Source organism: Pelobates fuscus, chromosome 2 (genome assembly GCF_036172605.1).
Source record: "Pelobates fuscus isolate aPelFus1 chromosome 2, aPelFus1.pri, whole genome shotgun sequence".
Taxonomy (NCBI): domain Eukaryota; kingdom Metazoa; phylum Chordata; class Amphibia; order Anura; family Pelobatidae; genus Pelobates; species Pelobates fuscus.
The window spans coordinates 451888259-451909977 of NC_086318.1; the positions used below are offsets into that span (position 1 = coordinate 451888259).

Below are 21719 nucleotides of genomic sequence, written 5' to 3' on the forward strand. Positions count from 1 at the left end.
GAAACCTAGGTGACACTCACCTCACCACTCAAAATCAGAAGTTGGTTTCCGGACCTATTGACTCTGTCTCTGGAATTTTCCACTGATCCTTCCATCGTCTTCCCTTTTACTGACAAACCCACAAGGTACCATCGGAGACTTTGCCGAGTCACATTCCACTTCAGGACCTTTGGTATGTTGCAAGGTGTCATACTATCCACAACCAGTATCAAAATACACTCTGTTGTGGGACGTAAACATAGTTCTCTGTTCCCTGCGGGTTTGACCAGTTGTTTTGGATCTTCACTTCAACAAACTCTCAGGGAAGCTCATACTTCTTTCACGTTATGTGGCGGTGTCTACACCTCTTCGGCCTTCACTATCGAGCCAGCCTCTCTTTTTGTATACCAAACCTTCCATACCAGTTACGGACACCATTTTAGCTGGGTGAGTAAGTTGGCTATTGTTCCTAACGGTTGTGGAGACCGGTTTTATCGGTCATTCGGGGCATGGATGCATCTCGGGTATCCATGGCACATGCTTTCTTTGTCGATATCCTTTGGATTGGACACAGGAAGAGACTTTCAGGGTCTTTTACTTCATCAGACTCTACATGTATCTTGTGTTCCTTCCACAGCGTTAAAAATGCAAAATATGAAGCCTCCTGTCATGTTGTAAAATTGTAAATTATGCTAACGTAGTGTACCTATAATCTTAATTTTAATAATGACAGGTGGCAAGAATTTTTCCTCCCTTGGTTTTCCTCCCTTTTGACGGCTATTTTTACTTTAGTCTGGTTTCGTCTTATTAGTTCTATCCAGTTAATGCTATTCATACCGATGGTGTGAGTCTAGATATGCTGACTTGTCTTGTTGTAGTACAGGATTATTGAGTTGTCCACTATGGCCTATTGCATTTTGTACATCTCGTATACAATATACTAATTTGATATGTTGAATTATAATATCCTAATATTGAATTACATATTGATCGTCCGTTTATTACCATTACCTTTCACGTATTTCTGTTATTTTCAGTGTGGCATTTATCTACGGTCTCGAGATTAGATATACTGGAAGTGTCCGTTCTTCAACTCTACCTACTGCTATCAAGTTTCTTCAAAGTTATTGTTACATTGCATGACTTTGTAACTAGACTGTCAATTCACAACAAAGAAAGAGGGAGAGATAAGACAGTCAGGGCTTTATATGGAACGTGTTACTTGTTTCTGATTGGTTTAAGTTTTATGATTGACTTGTGCTGCTGGAGACATAAGTAAAGAAAGCAATGTAAAATACTCGCCTCCTGTCATTATTAAGATTGTAGGTACACTACATTAGCATAATCTACAATTGAGGAGGAAGAAAAAATAGGCCTGTGAGAAGACCTACCATTTAACATGATTATTTCTTTCAGGAAACATACCTAAGTTTTTATATATATATATAAATATATATATATATATATATTTTTTTTTTTCTTCCAATTAAGGATAAGCCTCTAAATTCATTCATTACAGTCAGGTGGTCCACATTCCAATTTAGCACTCCAGCACTGTTTTTTTAAATTTTATTTTTTTATTTATTTTTTTACACTGGGTTAATAATAATAATAAATTCATAGATTTAGGTGAATTGTTGCCAATGTAAGCTTATATTTGGATCACACAGGGTAGATGTGTGATCAAAAATGTGTTTGTTGATTTATAACAGTGAATGTTTTTTTTTTTTTTTTTTTTTTTATATATATATATATATATATATATATATATATATGTAATTTATATAGCCACAAGCTGATTTGTTATTTTTATCTTTGAAAGGCAACAGACCATTGTCCGTTTTCTTTAGATTGCATGGTGCTAAACTTTGCATACAGTTCAATGTCTTAAGTTAATGGTAGCATTCAATCTACTTTTTTTTTTTCTTCTCTCTTAATTATCATGGACTTTGTGTTATTATGCTTTGTGACTATGTATGATTTTACTTTTTCTGTTTGGCTATCCACATTGGGGTTAAATGGTTTTAAATGTATTTTGATCACATTTATAGTTATACTGTTCTAGATGACCACTTGTGAAGCCAGATGGTAATGCTGAGACAAGAGTGATAATCAAACCACTAGGGATTTGGATAATATAACACTGCACTTTATGTGCTTAGTATCTTTTAATTCCAGAACCCAAGGGCCTATCGATAACTAATCAAACATCCTTAAGGGTTCAAGCACAAACCCACTCCAGCTATACAACATTTAATAAACGTGCAGACACCTTTACTCAGATCCCCGCTACAATCCATCAATAAACTGTGTTTCTCCTTAATACGCAATGTAAGTGAACAGCAAATTAAATGCTGCTGGTGTGAAAATACACCAGGTGTCATGGTGGCAGAGGTCAGAGGCCTATTAACTTAAAGTATGTAAGACCAATGTTAAAGGAACAGTGTGGTGGAAGTAGTGTTGGTGGCACAGGTAACTGACCGTTAGGGGAGTGAAATCAAATGGTTGCAGGGATGCTGAGCCTATGAGGGAAATGTAAGGTTAAGGATATGGCTGAAGGAGTTAAAATTATTGCTGAAATAGAACTGTGAGTGCCTCCATGAATCTGCTAAATTGTGCCTCACAGTGCCCTAAATTTCACATATTTGTGGTTGTCATCTCACTTGTGTCTTAGTAAAATACATACTCATTCAAAACACACATAAAAATGACATTTATTTGAGAGCGCTCATTTTTAGGCATGTGCATGGGGAAAATTTTCGGTTCGGCATTCCGAAATTCGGGACTTTCGCACTTCGGCTACTTCGGAATTTCGGGACTTCGGGACTTCGGGACTTCTATTGCAGCCGTTTAGTAGACAACTCCCTAATTCCCACAGTATTAGGGAGTTTTCTACCAAAAGGCTGCTCACTGTTTAAAAAAAAAAAAAAACTATTGTCCTCCCCCCCCGGCCCCCACCCTGAGCGGCGGGTGGGGGCCCTAAAGTAAAATGATGGGGGGGGACCTATTGTCCTCCCCCTAGCCCCCACCCCTGAGCGGTGGGTGGGGGCCCAAAATATTGATAGGGGGGGGGATCTAATGTATTCATATCCGGACCGAAATGAATTGCTCATGTCTACTCATTTTCTATTTGAGTAATTCACCCTTTAGGTGGGGACTGTAAGAAATGTTGAGTGCCTTTCAAAATGTGATGTATAGACATGATTCCATGGAGGGTTGGGGTAATAAGCTAAGATAAGCTATCTGATTTGACAATGTAATGTCATTTACATACCAAAGGAGGTTGTCATCAAAAATGACAGCATATATAACATCTTTAGATTTTGGGAACAAGCATTTCCGTTGTTCATTAACTAACAGATCTGTGAAAAGGGGAGGTTGAGTTTTGCTATAGATTATCTGTTTCCTTCACAACTGGATGATACAGGTTGGGACTCTTTGGGGGAAAAAGGGGTTGGGTAAACCACTTTTTGGGAGGTAGAAGGGATTCTGGGATATCTAGTCAGAGCCGCAATCAGTTTTTTGGGGGATGACAGCGCAGGAAGAAGTCCTCTCCTCACTGGAGAGGTAGTGAACTGAGAGACACTGTCCTAAGATGAAGGCACAAGGAAAAGATCTGCATTTAAATGCCTAAGTATTGCCTCTTTGTGTGTTTATCTATTGGTTATGGACTGGTTGTGTTTTTAATGTGTACTGTTTATATTCTTTTAAAATCTGTAACCGTAACCTAAATCAATATTAACAATACATTTTTCTATAAACTTGTATTTGTCTTTTTTCTCACATATTCCCTAAAGAATAACCTTCTAAAAGGGTCATAATTTCTTACATACACACACCACCAGAGGTTCAGCGAACCCTAAAATCATATACGAATTTGAAATCTTTCCACATTTACATCCTGTACCCCTGAAAGTTCTTCTCCCAATTTATACATCTTCCTCACAGATGCACATATATGGACACATCCTTTTGAACTTCTACCAGGCTTAAACATTATTCATTTGCTGAGAATTGTTAACTGACACTAGTACAAGTTGGTACAGCAGGTGTCCGACACAGCAAGAGTCAAACTTTTAGCAAACTGGTGGACAGTGCTGGGGACGCTGGCATGCTGTAGTGGTTAGAGTGCACATGGCTGTCATGAACAGAAAAAAATATATATATCTAGATATTAAATGGGCTGGTTGCCTCTATCTGTCATCACAGTCCATATTTTCTTTGTGAACGTTTAATACACTTCGTAAATCCAATTGTATGCATGGAAAAGCTTTCCTGAGATTTTCCTCTTTTGTTTTTTTTCCAGGCTGATTGTTTCTCCAATGATATCCACAAACTGGACACCAAATCCATGTGCTGGTCACTAGTGAATGCCAGGGTAATTATTCTTAATTTCTTTGGGTCTTCAGAGTGCTACTGAAGCCTTCCACCCTCTGTATATTATCCTGCTGGACCTGTGTTCTATCTTGAACTTGTCGTTTTTTCATTACATACAAATATCTTTTGGTTTGTATTTCAGACTCTTCCCTCCCCGCCCCCCCCCCCCTTCTCCCCCTTCACTATAGCCTCACTTTTATGATATCCAGCCTGGTGTAAGGAAGAGGTGCAGTCAGTGTGGGAATTGGTGACTGTGGGGTTGTAAGGAGAGGGGCAGATCAGTAGTTGCTCTGGTGGTATGAGAGGTGCATTCTGCATGTTAAGTAGTGACCTGGTAGATAGTGGTTGTGGTGGTATGTGGCACATGCATTAATTGTGGTAAAAAGTAGATGTGGGAATATCAGACACACTAATGGGTCCTATGGATTGAGGAGTGGAGTTTTTTTTTCCATATCTTTTCCCCTCTTGTGCATTTTTTCTCCCCAAACTCTTGTTATTATGATGGCATGATCCTGTGTTTTACTTCGTTATCCATATTTCCCATGTAAGGGATCTCCTGCGCGGTGGAGAGATTTTCATTCTGCCACGGTGATTGGGCGTCGGATGTTTGTATTTGGAGGACGTGCAGACCGATCTGGTCCTTTTCACTCCAACAATGAGATCTACTGCAACAGAATCCGTGCCTTTGATCTATTGTCTGAGAGCTGGTTAGAACCTCCCCAAACAACCTCCCCACCTGAAGGGCGGAGGAGTCACTCAGCATGTGAGTATATACTGCTCAGTATGATAGATTGAGGAAGAGAAACCTATTATTGAAGAACACTGACTCCATTTTGAATTGGGAATTAGGCTGGCAAGTTACCTTGTAAAATAGTTCACAAACATCTGGGCACTCCGATCTGCCATCTCTGCTCTTGTAAGATGACAATCTTCTACTAGAAGTGTGTATTTATATATAAAATATCCTTTTTATTTTTAGGTCTAAGAATTTTCCAGATAAGATATTATGGTGTGAGTCCTTTGCTAGACATCAATGTTACTAATAGTGTGTAAAAAAATAAAACCTAAAAATCCAAGTGCTTTATCCTTAATAATAGTTAAAATCAGAAAGTTAGGGGCTCGGACAGAAAATGTATTCTCTTCAGTGCTATGTCCTGGCTGCCTTTTTAATCATATTAAAGTTGTATCATATGTATCAGTGTTGTGTTTCTATCACAGTTACTGTATCCATGTGTTTATAGTGTCTTTTTTGGGGTCACAGTTGCATACCATGGAGAACTTTACATTTTTGGAGGTTATAATGCTCGTCTGAACCGCCACTTTCAAGATCTCTGGAAATACAACCCAGGTATCTGCTTTTTGAGGAATGTATGCATTGTGTATATATCTGTGTAACTTTAAACTGTGCAGCTTATTATCATCTGGCCTCTCAATAGGGGTATGACATTTCGATCGCCTGAGACATGTAGTTCTAGATGCCGGGCAGGCAAATCACAAGGGAAGTTGGGGGGGGGGGGGGGGGGGTTTATTGCCAGAGCAGGTACGTGAACTGCAATTGTGGCAAGTGCAGAACTCAGGAATAGCTGCCAACTAATGAGCCAGATCGCAGCTGCCGATATTCCCAGCTTGTGCTCTGACTCATTGTGCGCCGGACAGTCAGGGGAGCGATTACTGTGGTTTGCATTTGCCAGAGGGGCAAACTACATACTCCTCCAATGGACCACAGCTAAAGAGGATTGGAGCAAAGCAGAGTGCGTGCACACTACACTCACACATATTACATTTATCCAGCTCACACATTATATGGGGGGGCGGGGGTTATTCGCCAAACTCCAAATTTTGATGTTAAAAAACAGAGGCAAAATTCACAATAGTGGAGTTGGAGAATTTTTATAGATCAACTTTTTTTCCCCCTCTATTTTACATTAAGACTTCAAGGTTGTTCAATGAATAACCTTATCAGAGCCAGAGCTGTAGGCAGAGGAGTTAATCTGAATTTTATTTTTTCAGGACCAGTAATTTGTCATGACAGACATGCATATAAAAATAAAAAAAATACTACATAGCAGCAGTAGTATAATGTGTATCTTCAAGAATATTGTTGATCCATCCTGTTATGGTACAACTTATGAACTAGGCTGTGCATTACTCTATTTGCATCAACAGCCAAAAACAAATGTGAGGAAGACTGAACTTGATGGACGCAAGTCTCTTTTCAGCTATGTAACTATGTAACTATGTGTGCCATAGTGGCAGCCATGATGCTGTCGGGATATATGGATTGTGTTACAATACTTTCCCATTCTCTACATGCCTGAGAGTATGTTAGATATTGGCCTGATGTATGTTTTTTGTGTGTTGAAGTGCCTTTTAATTTAATTCAAGTATTTATTCTTCTTTACCCCTACTCTCTATATATCTTTTCTGCTCTTAAGAGTTGGGACATTGGCTCCGTGTGGATGTTCAAGGAAAGGGCCCTTGTGCCCGACGTAGACAGTGTTGTTGCGTTGTGGGAGACAAGATACTGCTCTTTGGGGGGACCAGGTAAAAGTGTTGACAACTTATTACGTACTTCAAAAATTGATCTGACTTGTGGATTTCAATTTGATACAGGAGAGGACATACACTGCCTGGAAATGGTGATTTGTGTCACTCCTGGTAACTGAGAAAAAATTAGGTTACATTGTACAGTCATGTTGTTTTTTTTTTGTTTTTTTTTTTTTCATTCAAATTACAGAATGGGGACGGTACTCACTGGGTCAAGATTCCAGAATTGTTGCCACATGGTACAATGCAGCCACACACTAAATCTAGGATACTAACAGAAGGACCAGGCATATGAGACTTCCCGCAATTACAATTTTTTTTTTGAGCAATGTGAGCAGTATTTTGCTAGTGAAAGAGCATTTATCAAGCCACTTGTGTGCCCAGTCTTGGTGTTTGTATGTTTTTTAGAAGAAATGTAGCTAGGAGATCACGGTAACATAAGGCAGGACATGCACTGTACCCAAGGATTAGGTAAAAATGGACAGAAATGGTGTCAAGATGAATTTTAGAGTGGAGATTAGTGTGACATGGGGCAGGACATGCACTGTTCCAAAAAATAGGTATCAATGGACAAACATGGTTGCTGGACACTCACTGCACCTAGACATTAGGTGACAATGGACAGACATGGTGTATAGATGAATTGTAGAGTGGAGATTACTGTAACATGTGGCACGACACGCACTGTACCCAAAGATTAGTTGACAATGGGCAGACTAGGCTTGTAGACTTAAGGTAGTACAGGAATCCATTTAATCAGATAAAATGGGGTGGGGCATCTCCTCTCATAACAAGGTGGCAAAATGCAGATCGGTTGGGAATAGTGGTGTACCACCCAGTGTAAGTGAAAATACCATGTGGTTTCTTGGAGAAAAAAAATTTTGGTCACACTTCTTGAACCACACTCGGCAATATGCTTTCTTAAAAGCTTCATTAGTTTTACTCCAACATTCCCCAGTATGCTTTTTCTTTAGCCTATTTCTATTGTCTTCTTCCTGCCAGTCTTTTTAAACCATCTCCAGAATTTAAATGCACGTTTCCAGAATACTGTTGTTTTACACTTTTAGGGTTTTCATTAAACCAGGAATTGTCTTGAACTCTTCAAGGAAAACAGCCGAACTGAAAGCAATTCTCCAAATCTTTACAGCTCAGGTGTTTTGGTTTTAAACTCACTGGTGAATGCCGAGCAATTCCCGGTTTAGTGAATAATCCTTAGTCATCCTTTTTGTTTTAACCTTTAATCATCTCCATCATGCCTTCCATTAACACCAGCCTTTCTTTTCTTCAGCCCATCTCAAGATCAGGATCTCCAGGATGAGTTTTTTTTGATGGATCATTCTGACCTGTATATTCTGGACTTTAGTAAGTACATGTATATGCATGTTTGTGTCTGTGTAAACATCTCTCTGCAGAATTCACTGTCCTCGATTGTTTTTTCAGTAAGTAACAAGCTTTCTTAAATGTCAGACTCTCTGCAAACCACCATCCTTTCATCCTCACTTAGTAGCATTAATCGTACATTATCCTCTGTCCATTACAGAAATGCTTCTGTCACCTTTTCTAGCTCTAGACAAGTAAATATTCTCCACTGCATTGTGTGTTAATGCTACTCTGACTCATAATTAACCTTCTACGTTAAACTTCTCATTTTGTACAACAGTCAATACCAGTTTCTTTTTCTTTATTTCTCTCCTCTTTCATAATAAACCAAAATAAATATGCTTATAAACTCATCACAACTACTATGTCATTGCAAAAAAAAAAAGTGACCATCCCTCAAAAACACAAAATGTACATTTTAAAGAAACACTCTATGCATTAAAAAATTAAAATGCATATGTGTAAATAAAAAAAATAAAAAAAATATATATATATAACGTCAAACTGATGTTCCATTCTTAATACTCATAGGAATAATCTACAGCGACTCCAGCTGATTTAAGCATGAATAAATCGGCTAGAATAGCACATTCTCCGAATAGGGAACAAATCCTTAACCAATCTGGGTCCGATTATGACTCTTTGGAAGTTAACAGTCATTGAACTGTGATGGTAGAAAAAGACCCACTTCCTTGGGTCTTCTGAAGTGACCTTCAGGAGACATTACTTTCTAGACAGAACTGAGTCAATCCATCAATTTCCAATAAATTATGACATGTGGAAAGAGTTGTTTCACTTTAACCCCTTAAGGACCAAACTTCTGGAATAAAAGGGAATCATGACATGTCATGTCATGTGTCCTTAAGGGGTTAATCAGCAAAACTGACCAGTTCATCCACTGCGGCGTACCTGATGAACCTTGCTTGTCTCTTCTCTTTGTAAGTGTAAGCGTACTCTATTTGAAAGAAAGATGTTTAAGGAATAAGGTGTCATTATCACCAAAAGAATTTAGCATTCTTTGGATTACCTTAACGTCTCACTGTATTTATGGAGCTGGGTCTCTGTAGACAAATCGCCTTTCATTAATTTACAAACAAAATGGTTTTTCCTACTGTGGCGGGACCGCTGCCTAACTGTACATTGTCCTTTCCTATGTGTGGATGTGCTCTCCTAGAATGTATGGTTTCCCTTTTTAATTGTCCCCCCTTTCGGTAATTCTCACATTAAATCATGCAAATTACCTTTTAACCACACATGGGCACTTCGGCACACGGTATCCCCATGCACCGGACCACCCCAATACCCCATTTAGAATGTTTAGTTAGAATGTTCACACCTCGCTAGCGAGGTGTAAAAACCGCAGACTACCAGCTTCCACCACACAGGGGTGCTCCGACTCACTGGGATTCCCGTGCGCCGAACCACCCCAATACTCCATTTAGAACATTTGGTTAGAAAACCCGCAGACCGCAAGGGAAACAAGCAACAGAAAATTGCATTATTCTTGTCAGTAAAAGCAAAAGATTCAAGAAACCACTGTGGTACTCCGCAGATGTGGCCAAAATAGTAAAAAACTAAAAGTTAGCATTTAGTAATTATAAAAAAAAAAACAGAGTGAGGAAGAAAGAATGACCTATAAAATTAGGCAGAGAGATGCTAAGCTAGTTATAAGAGCTTCCAAATCACACGCAGAAGAGAAAATGGCACAGTCAGTAAAAAAGGGGGACAAAACTTTTTTTAGATACATAAATGAGAAAAGAAAAGTAAAACAAGGATTAGTTAGATTAAAAACAAAAGAAGGAAGGTATGTAGATGAGGATAAAGGTCTAGCTGACTGCCTCAATTAATATTTTTGTTCAGTATTTACAGATGAAAATGAAGGAAAGGGGCCTCAGTTATGAAAAAGGAAAAATTTGTCATTTGTTACATGTGAGTTTACTGAGGAAGAGGTTATATTTCAACTGTCAAAAGTAAAGACAAATAAGTCAATGGGACCTGATGGAATACACCCAAAGTTATTAAAAGAGCTTAGTGGTGTACTAGCAAAACCATTAGCAGATTTATTTAACCTATCATGGTTAACAGGAGTAGTCCCAGAAGATTGGAAGTAAGTGAATGTTGTGCCCATTCACAGGAAAGGTAATAGGGAGGAGTCGGGCAACTATAGGCCAGTAAGCCTTACTTCAGTAGTGGGGAAAGTGATGGAAACCATGTTAAAGGATAGGATTGTTGAACATCTAGAAACACATGGATTTCAAGATCAGAGACAACATGGGTTTACTTCAGGGAGGTCATGCCAAACTAATCTTATTGATTTTATTTTTGATTGGGTAATTAAAATAATAGATCAGGGTGGTGCAGTAGACATTGCTTACCTAGATTTCAATAAGGCTTTTGACACTGTTGCACATAGAAGGCTTATCAATAAACTGCAATCTTTAAGTTTGGATTCCAATATTGTTGAATGGGTGAGGCAGTGGCTGAGTGACAGGCAACAGAGGGTTGTAGTCAATGGAGTGTATTCGAAGCATGGGCTTGTCACCAGTGGGGTACCTCAGGGATCTGTACTTGCACCCATTCTCTTTAATTAGCGCTACGGAATCTGTTGGCGCTATATAAATCGCAATAATAATGTTTTTATTAGTTATATTGCAGAAGGTCTTGGTGGTAAGGTACCGTATATACTCGAGTATAAGCCGAGTTTTTTAGCACATTTTTTGTGCTAAAAAACCCCAACTCGGCTTATACTCGAGTCAGAGTCTGTATTATGGCAATTTGCATTGCCATAATACAGACTGGGGGGAGAGGGGGGCTGGCATAGCTGTACTTACCTATCCTGCAGCTCCTGTCAGCTCTCTCCTCCTCCGCGCCGTCCGTTCAGCACCTCGGTCAGCTCCCAGTGTAAGTCTCGCGAGAGCCGCGGCTCTCGCGAGACTTACACTGGGAGCTGACAGAGGGAGCTGCACAGACCGCGCGGAGGAGGAGAGAGCTGACAGGAGCTGCAGGAAAGGTAAGTACAGCTCTGCCAGCCCCCCTCTCCCCCCCACTGAACTACCAATGACACTGGACCACCAGGGAAGGAGCCCCCCTCCCTGCTATGTATCAAGCAGGGAGGGTGGACGAAAAAAAAATAGAATAAAAAAAAAAAATTATTGATAATTAAATAATAAATAATAATGCAAAAAAAATAATAATAATAATTAATAATATATTAAATGCCCACCCCCACCAACACATACACAAACACACACTGCATCACACACACTCACACTTCATTCATATACACACACTGCACTCACACACACTGCATTCATACACACACTGCATTCATACACACACTGCATCACACACTCACACTTCATTCATACACACACACACTGCACTCACACACACTGCACTCACACACACTCTGCACTCATACACACTGCACTCATATACACACACACACACACTGCACTCATACACACACACACACACACACTGCATTCATTATATACACACACACTGGAAATAAATATTCAATGAATATATACGCACACACACTGCACTCATACACACACGCACTGCACTCATACACGCACTGCACTCATACACTGCACTGCACTCATACGCACACTCTGCATTCATTATATATACACACTGTAAATAAATATTCAATTAATATAATTTTTTTAGGATCTAATTTTATTTAGAAATTTACCAGTAGCTGCTGCATTTCCCACCCTAGTCTTATACTCGAGTCAATAAGTTTTCCCAGTTTTTTGGGGTAAAATTAGGGGCCTCGGCTTATATTCGGGTCGGCTTATACTCGAGTATATACGGTATGTCCTTTTGCTGATGATACTAAGCTATGTAACAGGGTTGATGTTCCAGGAGGGATAAGCCAAATGGCAAATGATTTATGTAAACTAGAAAAACGGTCAGAGTTGTGGCAACTGACATTTAATGTGGATAAGTGCAAGATAATGCATCTTGGACGTAAAAATCCAAGGGCAGAGTACAGAATATTTGATAGAGTCCTAACCTCAACATCTGAGGAAAGGGATTTAGGGGTGATTATTTCTGATGACTTAAAGGTAGGCAGACAGTGTAATAAAACTGCAGGAAATGCTAGCAGAATGCTTGGTTATATAGGGAGAGGTACTAGCAGTAGAAAGAGGGAAGTGCTCATGCCATTGTACAGGACAATGGTGAGACCTCACTTGGAGTATTGTACGCAGTACTGGAGACCGTATCTCCAGAAGGATATTAATACTTTAGAGAGAGTTCAGAGAAGGGCTACTAAACTGGTTCATGGATTGCAGGATAAAACTTACCAGGAAAGGTTAAAGGGACTTACATACATAAAGGGAATCCACACAGTAAAGGAGGAGACTATATTTAAAAGAAGAAAAACTACCACAACAAGGGGACATAGTCTTAAATTAGAGGGGTAAAGGTTTAAAAATAATATCCAGAAGTATTACTTTACTGAGGGGGTAGTGGATGCATGGAATAGGCTTCCAGCTGAAGTGGTAGAGGTTAACACAGTAAAGGAGTTTAAGCATGTGTGGGATATGCATTAGGCTATCCTAACTATAAGATAAGGCCACGGACTAATGAAAGTATTTTATTGGGCAGACTAGATGGACCGAATGGTTCTTATCTGCCATCACATTCTATGTTTCAGTGTTACCTGGTAGCTACGAGGCAAGGCTACGCCCGAAAGCGCTCGCTCAGGTGGATACCAGCGTGGGGTAGCCACCGGAGAGAAAAACGCGCGCCAACAGGGAATCCCTGGAGCTTTGAGTCAGTCTTACGGCCTCAGGGCCCCGGGGGCCACGTGGAAGTCGGTGCCGACCAATGGGAGATGGAGCACCCATTCAAACTGGGTTTACGCCATTCTCCTGGTTGGTCGGCACGGGGGAGCACTGATTGGTCGTGCAAAGAGCCAACGACCAATCAGAGCAGGAGCGGCCTGATTGGCCGGCGAAACCTCTCTCCTCCCTAAACGCTGGCTGGTGCAACCAGGTTTTGCGCCCTTTCTTCTGATTGGGCCGCGAAACCCCTCGCCTCCCTGAACGCTGATTGGTGAAACAGAGGTTTGCGCCCTCTCTTCGGATTGGGCGGCGAAACTCCTTTCTCCACCGAGCGCTGATTGGTGCGATTTGGTTTGCGCTCTTTCAACTGATTGGTTGTTGCTTGGTTAAGGCGCGAAGTTTGAATTCACCGGACTAAACCAAGCAATACCTGTAACCCCTTCCCTTCCCGGGGTGTCGAGCCCCAAAGTTCACCATCCTGTATGTAATGTGTTGTCATGTGTTTGTCCCTGTGTACTAGTGGTATCTCCCAGAGCGGGAGATGGTTATCTGCAACCCAGCCCCCTCCTGCCCGGGTTTGTGGCTGCATTGGATGGAGACCCCCTGCTGGGGTCTGTGCATAAGAAGCTGTGTGCCCAAATAAAGATTGTCAAACATTGTACCCCTGGAACCGTGTGTCGTCCAGTTACTGGAGGGAAATGGGTCTCGTAATACATTAATAGCGGGGGCAACCAGCCACTTTACCCAGGTCCCGCTACACCTACACATCGCTTATCGATCATAATGTGACCCACCTATATAGCTGAACGATAAAGATTGATAGTCCAAAATGCTTTCCCCAAATTGTACTGTGACAGAAAAGAAAATATGTGGGAGGCACTGCATGTACAAGATCTAGATTCCATTCCAAGCACCAAAGAAGTAAAAGCTGCCAGGCTTATATAAAATTAGCTTTGGTTCCCTGTACCTGAACATCTGACAATATATCTCTAGAAAATTTGCAATCAATTCTGGAGAACCTGAAACAAAACACACAATCAGCTGTAGCTGGCTGGACAGAACAAGTGGATGTGAAATTCTACTGGGATTCATCAAAATTTGGTTGAACAGGGGAAGAAGTCTCGGGAAAATTCACCAGCATTCCCAACAATTGTGGAAACGACAGTTAAGATGGTCATCACAGAGAAAGGTTGCTCTCCGTCTAAGAATTTGAGCTAAAACCCAAGCTATCCTGACAAATGGAAGAAAAGCATAATTGGTTCTTTAGGACTACTCTTTAAGGATAGAGTGTAAACCAGAAGCTTCTGGATCAGGATGCCAGGTGAAAAATACTAGAAGACGTTGATTGAGACATTACTCAGAGATTGATGATGCTAACCAAAGGAAGATTGAGTTGATGAAAGATCTAAAAATCCAATGTCTAATCACTATAATTCTTTAGAAGACTGGAATTCAGGTCTGCAATAGCATTGGATAAGCCCAGAAGATATTCTGCTTGGAGAAGGATGCCATGATTTAGACAGAAATGCCAAAATTATCTGGCTAGATCCTCAAGAAGTTTCAATTTGGTACCTGCCAGACAATTCATGTGATGAACTACTGAAATGTTGTCCATTTTTACACTCTGTCCTTGACAAAGCTCTCTGAGGTTTGTGAAGGCATTGGATTGTCCTAAGATGCTAATCTGAAGAGGAGGAAGCAGGTGTGCTCAAGTAAAATGCACCTGTCATTTTTTTTAGCTCAGTGGAGCCAGTTTTGCCTCATGCACCCTAGAGAACACATGATAATAAGACCGTGACAGCTAACCCCCGACCCCGCCTAGTAGTAAACTGCGTCCTGTATTGCCACTCCCACCACAACTGCAACCTGAAACCTACCCACCCAAGCTCAAGTAGGGATATATAGGCCCATACCCGAAGTGCTAGACCCACTCTCCGAGCTCCGAACCACGTCTTACGCCTAACATCATTAGACCCTTGTGTATGTTGTGGTTGGATAGGTCGCTAAACTGACACCTAGAGCATGTACCTCTCGACACGTCTCCTTATGAAAAGCTATGGATACTACGCTCAATTGCCCCACTTGACACTTCCAATGGTTCTCCACGGGATTTGAGTGGCCGCACACGGGGGGTGGGGGGTGGGGGGGGGGGGTCGACGGGGGAGGGGGGGTATGGGGGGGAGGAAAACAGAAAACAGAATGTTAACATGTTGGCAGTTAAAGATGAGATGCTCATGTTAAGAGGTGACCTGCGTGTCGCTTTAATTGAAATGATAACTTACAGTTTTTGCATGTTACCGTTGATGTACTGATCGCCGGGACCTGCGTGTCCCAATTGATGTTTACTCAAAGTTGACTAATTGAACGTAACACTTCAATAAATACATATTTACAAAAAAAAAACAGGATACTAAAATAATAGAATATAAAGCTGATGTGCTTTATAGGAGTGTTCCTTTAAATTAAGTAAACCAGTGGATAATTACAAAAGCTCACTTAGGTCAGCTAGAATGCAAAATATTTGGTTGTTTTCTGTACATCAGGCTATATCCAAAGAATTCTCAGGCCGTGCAGTCAATTCTTTTAGAAGCCTCACAATGGTCTACAATTCTTCTGGCAGCATATTCTATGTGTCTGTTATCAATAGAAAGGAGAGAACATTTGCACAGTATTTCCAAGTGTAACAGAACTGCTGGCACCCCGACTTGGTACCTTCCGCTGAGTGATTCTCCAAGTGCTTCCCGAGGGCTCCAAGCACTCCACTAGACACCATAACCACCGCAGACCCACAAACTGCTGCAGCTTGGTTGGGGTCTCACTGTCTTCCTCCTACTCTGGGCCCAAGACCAGGGACCAGCTTCCAGTAGGCAGACCTCTCCTAAATCCAGAGAGCAGGAACAGGAACAAGCTCTTACAAGAGCTTACTCTGGGGAGTATAGTGATTATAGCAATCCCCAGAGTGTAGTTAGTTCTCCAATCCCCCAAACAGGAACTGAAACTTCATGAAGGGTAGAACAAGTCTGTTTAAGGAGCACAAAGTCATTTTCCCCACAAGGTTTCCACCCACGTGGACCTTGTGGAGCACAGGACACAAAGGACAACAGCCAATCAACACAGTATTGTACAGTTAGACACTCCCAACTAATGTACACAAACCCTCCCCTCTGCCTGTGATACAATTACCGAACACAATGGACTAACTCAATTACCATAGGCAGAAAATATCCAGTTTTACCCAAAGTCCAGAAACACCCCAAAACAACAACATACCCGATAAACCCCGCAAAAAGTACATCCCTGGATAGCCCTGATCTGGGTGAGCAACATATCCAAAAATCACCCAGATTAGAGCAGGGGTTCAAAAGTTTTATGGAAGTCGCATTTGACCGACCGCAAGCATAGCTTTTATGCCCAAAACAGTTTCACAGACTTAGGCTGTGCGGCCGGTCTATCTTCTCTTCTATCCTGGAGATAATTGGCTTAAGTGGCTGTGGTAACTTAATTATCTCCAGGTACAGGAAATAAGTCAAAAACTGTTACAAAAACCACATAAAAATGCATAACTCTTATAATACAATGTTTAACCTATATGTCCAACATATCCCCAGATAGCTTGGATCTGAGCGCTCAATATGTCCAATGTTAAAAGTGCACTATAGTACAGATAAGGGAGGGGTCAGAAAATAGCAAGGGCTGATGGGAGATTGAGGAGGGACAAAGCAGCCAGTTTAACTGGTCTGGCAGTGTCCCTGGGACAACGCCTTGCTGGAGAACAATAGGACAGGAGAAAGGGTGAGGGGAAGAGGCACATTTTCCCATGGAAGTCCCTTTTTAGCATGTCTGTTTGCAGGGCCCATAGTCTTGGGGCAGAAATAGTGTATTAAAACCCTATAAGCCCAAATAGGTTTTTTAAACGGCAATACCCCAAGGGGCCATAGTCACAGGACAAGAGGCTGGCAAACAGGCCTCTCCAAACCCCAGTGACGAAGGTGCTTTCGTCACACCAAGCAAGGATTGAATTGGGATGTGGTTTTTTGGCAAATTGTAGAGATTAAGAATAGTTTGTCTCACAAGAAAAGGATAAATGGATTTCTTTGAAACATTGTTTTTCTGAAAGAAATCCAGTTAACTCATTGAAAGAAAGGGTAGCTGTTAGAAGACAGGACAATCTTCCTCTATCAAGGGAGCAAGGCAGTGGTGCTGGTGAAGTTTCAAAATGGTGGGATTCTAGATGGTCTACTAGAACTTGACTCTACCCCCTCACTTTTTAGACTCTGCTTATTTAAGCACCTGTCCTCAACCTCTGACTCTGTGAGAAGTTATTTCCTATTCAACACCATAGATTTAGTTTTACAATACTACCTTGTCATCGCGATGCAGTGCGATCATATTAGTAATGTTCCCTGCTACTCCCTAGCTTCCTGGTGCCTCATTCTGCATCATTTATGACATTGAACCCTTACATTGGTCTCCTTTTTTAGTGTCAGTCTGTGTGGTGCTTTTTGATGATATGTACTCACTTGTGACATCACAGCCCTCTCTAACCAATCACAACCCAGTATAGGGTGCATACACTTCCTGGTTGTGCTTGTTTCTTTACTTTGTCGTTTTTCTTGTTAACCGATAGTGCTTTTATACTGGGTAATGTATTTATTGTTCTCTGAGCTTATTTGACCATTCTTGATCTGTTATCCTGACCTTGGTTTGAATATCGATTCTGTGTATCTTTTTTTTTTTTTTTTTTTTTACCCTAGACCTCAGCCTGCCTCACCTTTACTCTGTCTGCTTGCAGATATTTCATTTAGGTCACTGGGCCGTCAACTCTACGAATCAGTTTGTGTTCCTTTACCATTACATTTAGGTTGGCATGTTAGGTTATCTCTATTACTGACATTTAGAGATTCACATATTTGGGAAAACTGATGTGGTTACCTAATAACAACCCTAAAAACTAGAGCAATAAGCATGCTGTGACAGATCCTCTGTCCCTGGATTTGTAAGTTTTTATTCCCTTCGTCTGTCTGTTCGGCCACGAACGGTTATTCCTTATATTAACATTACCCCGTTCGACTAAACGAAGAAAGTACCAAAAACAAGGACCACCCAGAATAGTTGTCTACCGCTAGTTGACCCACTTGACCTCTTTAACGCCTCCACAAACCGCAAACACTTGAGCATTCTAAGTGGTCGGCTGGATGGCCGCCGTTCATATGGACGAACACGAGGCGGCGGCCATCTTGTTTTGGCAAACGCTTCCAGTGGTGTTTGGTCGTCAAGTGCATGGAACTAATATCGGACACTCAACGGCCCGAACACCGCTCAGACTTCCACTCTCACCTATGTTCGTTCCTATTCATCCAAAGAAAGCGGTGTTTGGTGAAACCAAACTCCTGAACCAGGGGCACACGACTAGTTCTCCCACAAACGGCTACCTTTTGTATTTTGTCGCATTCGAAGCTCCCGAAAGAGACCGACCACACAACCTGAATCTATGGAACTATTTTCGGCAGGAGCCTCGTGTGCGGTCGGTCAAAAAGAAGACTTCCATGAAAATCCTGAACCCTTTAACCGATCTGGGTGATTGCTGGATATGTTGCTCACCTAGATCGGGGCTATCAGGGGATGTACTTTTTGTGGGGTTTATGTGAGTTTTTGCGGTTCCTTCGGGTTGCCTGTAAATTGTGTTCTTTTTCGCCTGGCGATAATTTTAGTTAATATAGTACTTGACTCAATTATCTCCCAGGCAGAGGGGAGGGATTGTATGATATGTATGGGAGTGGCATGCATTGTAACACTGTTGTCATTGGTCTGTGACTTTGTAATTCATTCTTCCATCAGATCTAGGTGGGAGTACACCTTGCATGGGGATTGTCATAAAAGGCCAAATGTGGTCCCTTTAAAATTAGTTCACTTCACCCTTAACACGCAGCCTCGTATCATGATTGTAGGGAACAGCTATACTTGCTATGACCACTGGCTCTTATAAGAGCTATACAGACTATATTGCCTGCTTAGAGATAGACTTGGGAATACTGCAGCCCTACCCACATTAGGGGAAAAGAACATCTCTGACGGCGGATACCCCTCTTCTCTCAGGGTTACTGCAACACATGCCTATCTTTACTAACTGATCTGACAGCCCAATACAAAGCCAATGGTTGATTTAAAAGATTTTGTTAGAGCAGACTAAGCCTTTCTAAAGTTTTATAACCAGACATTGGAGTGGATAGTAATAGTGGAGATGTGTTTAAAAAAAAATATCCCCCCCCAAATCTTGACATGGTTAGTTTTATAGTTCCTGGTCCTGGGGCCCAGCCTCCACTGCTCTTTTCCAAAGAACTTGCAGAAACATTTTCCTTTATGTTAGTCAATTTGGGACCACAGTGCTCTGTACAGCTTGAAGAGTGTAATGGATCTGCAATTAAAGTGGATTCACATGGCAAAGTAAGATTAACAAAAATCTGTCTCCAGCTGCTTTCACTGGACAGACTATGTATCAACAAAGAACGGAAATGTGTTGCCTCCCCAAGAGAAAAGTGATGTTGTGACCATAGACTTTTCTTCCTGTAAGACGTACATTAATTTTCCTCCTCCTCCTTTTTCTATCGTCACTTATTTTTCTTGTTCTTCTGTTCCATTTTTTTATGTTATCTTTTTACCACAATATTAAAGCTCTGTCTTTGCATTTAATGACTCCCTCTATTTATTTTGTAACTGAACTTGTGTCTGGATGGACCCATCATTACAGTGGTTCATCTGTTTTATTATTCATCAAGTCTTTTATGACATAGGTCTATGCACTGCTAATCTCAGCTTTTATGTATATGTATATATTTGTTACTATTTGGGCTAAAATAGCCAAACTGGAAGCATAGCTGACTCAGAGAATGTTTCCAATTCTGGTGTTTCGGTCTTAAAGTTGAAATTCACTCTGAATTCTCACTTCAGCAAATAACCCAGTGTATGTTGTATTTGTGCTGTATTACATGATGCATCTAGAATGGGTTCTATAGATCAATATATTGTAATGTTTTGCCTAGCTCAATTAAATTATAATATACATTAGTAATGCTATAACATCGGTTTGATCATCTTGACTCAAGCAAAATCGCCTGGAGGTGAGTGGACAACCACTGGTGGAAGAAATGTTGTTTTAGCATTAGTGGAACTGGGTAATTATGACATGCAAGCAGGATTCCCATTAACTGTCTCATTGTAATTCAGGTCCAAGTTTGAAGACTTTATGTAAACTGGCTGTATTACATTATAATCTGGACCAGTCCTGTTTGCCCCATGATATTCGGTAAGTGCTTTTCAGATAGGGTCTGCTGTTTTTCTGTCACACTTTATGACCCCTCTGCTCATTTTTTTTTATCTTGCAGGTGGGAGCTCTCTGCAATGACAACAAACAGTAACATTAGCCGACCTCTGCTCTCCTCACATGGATAAGAAAGGCATATTCCTCATTGTGTGAATACTCTGTCCTCACACGCGTGCCAATTTGGTTTTCATTTGCACCTAGGCTGCAGACCTACACATACGATGTGGACATTAAAGGCATCTATAGGAAAATGGAGCTGACCTACAGAACTGGGCACAAACTGGGACATGCCAAGTACACCCTGACTGCCATGACCATATATATACACACACTCACTCACTCCCACTCCCACTCCCAAATGTGAATTATCTGGATTTCAAAGTGAACTTTAAATTTGCACATACACATCTACACCCTGCCTGGTATAGCAAGATCCCTCTTGCTATGTTTCACATATTTGTTTTTGGTTGGTTTTTTCCCTATGACTTGCATCAATGTGAATGACACATGCACCCGATCCATACATGCAGACTGACTGGAAGGCAAACCCTGTTTGAAATCAAATTGCCACGTGTGCACTAGGATATCCGTCCACACCTGCCCAGCACCTTGGAGCAAACACAGAACCACTTCAACTACCCTCTGTAGTGACACTGCACCTAATGGGTTAAAGGAGCAAAACACTTTTTATAAACAGAAATAAAAATATATAAAGTTGTGTCTTGATATGTGAATGTGGCAAGTTAGCCAAAATAAATCACGGTCAGTTCATCAATAGGTGCATCCTCTGGGAGTGAAACAAATCAGTGACAACGATCTGAGAAAAAGTGAGCTGATCAAAGTCAGAGGATACAGAAATTGTCTCTTCATCATGTAAATGTCAGATATTTTTTATGAAAACAGAAAAGTCACACCCAAAAGAACATATGTATGTAGAAAGAAAACATATTCTCATTCTGTCTTCATTTAAAATATTTTTTTTGTTCACTTTGTTCCTTTGTTTCCTTTCACTTTCATCTTAAATTTTTTTCAAATTGTCAATAAACAAAGCTGCAAGACAGACTCCTCAATACTGTCAGATACTCGCTGATTTAAAGTAATTTGGCTTAATGACCTTTGTCCAATCAGAAGCTTCCCATAGGAAGCCTTGCAGCCATACAGCACGTGCAACAATCTCCGTGATATGCTAATCCAATTCTTGCTCACACAGTGTTCGTTATCATACAGTGCATGGAACATTAGATGTCAGATTAGCACAGTGTTGAATCCGTTTTTTCGCTGAATGACAGCCACTAGAAGGCAGACAGTTTTGATAT

The 21719-nt window shown here is 40.9% G+C and overlaps 1 protein-coding gene across 1 annotated transcript in view; it reads left to right on the plus strand.

The window, feature by feature from the left end:
* The window catches only part of KLHDC3 (kelch domain containing 3), a 38028-nt gene extending 16700 nt beyond the window's left edge, over positions 1-21328 (plus strand). The window contains exons 5-11 of the mRNA XM_063444213.1: positions 4286-4357; positions 4906-5119; positions 5618-5704; positions 6792-6900; positions 8192-8265; positions 20307-20385; positions 20465-21328. Coding sequence (XP_063300283.1) covers positions 4286-4357; positions 4906-5119; positions 5618-5704; positions 6792-6900; positions 8192-8265; positions 20307-20385; positions 20465-20531 — 702 coding nt within the window. The 3' untranslated portion in view covers positions 20532-21328. The remainder of the gene's footprint in view (positions 1-4285; positions 4358-4905; positions 5120-5617; positions 5705-6791; positions 6901-8191; positions 8266-20306; positions 20386-20464) is intronic.
* Positions 21329-21719: the final 391 nt, after the last annotated feature.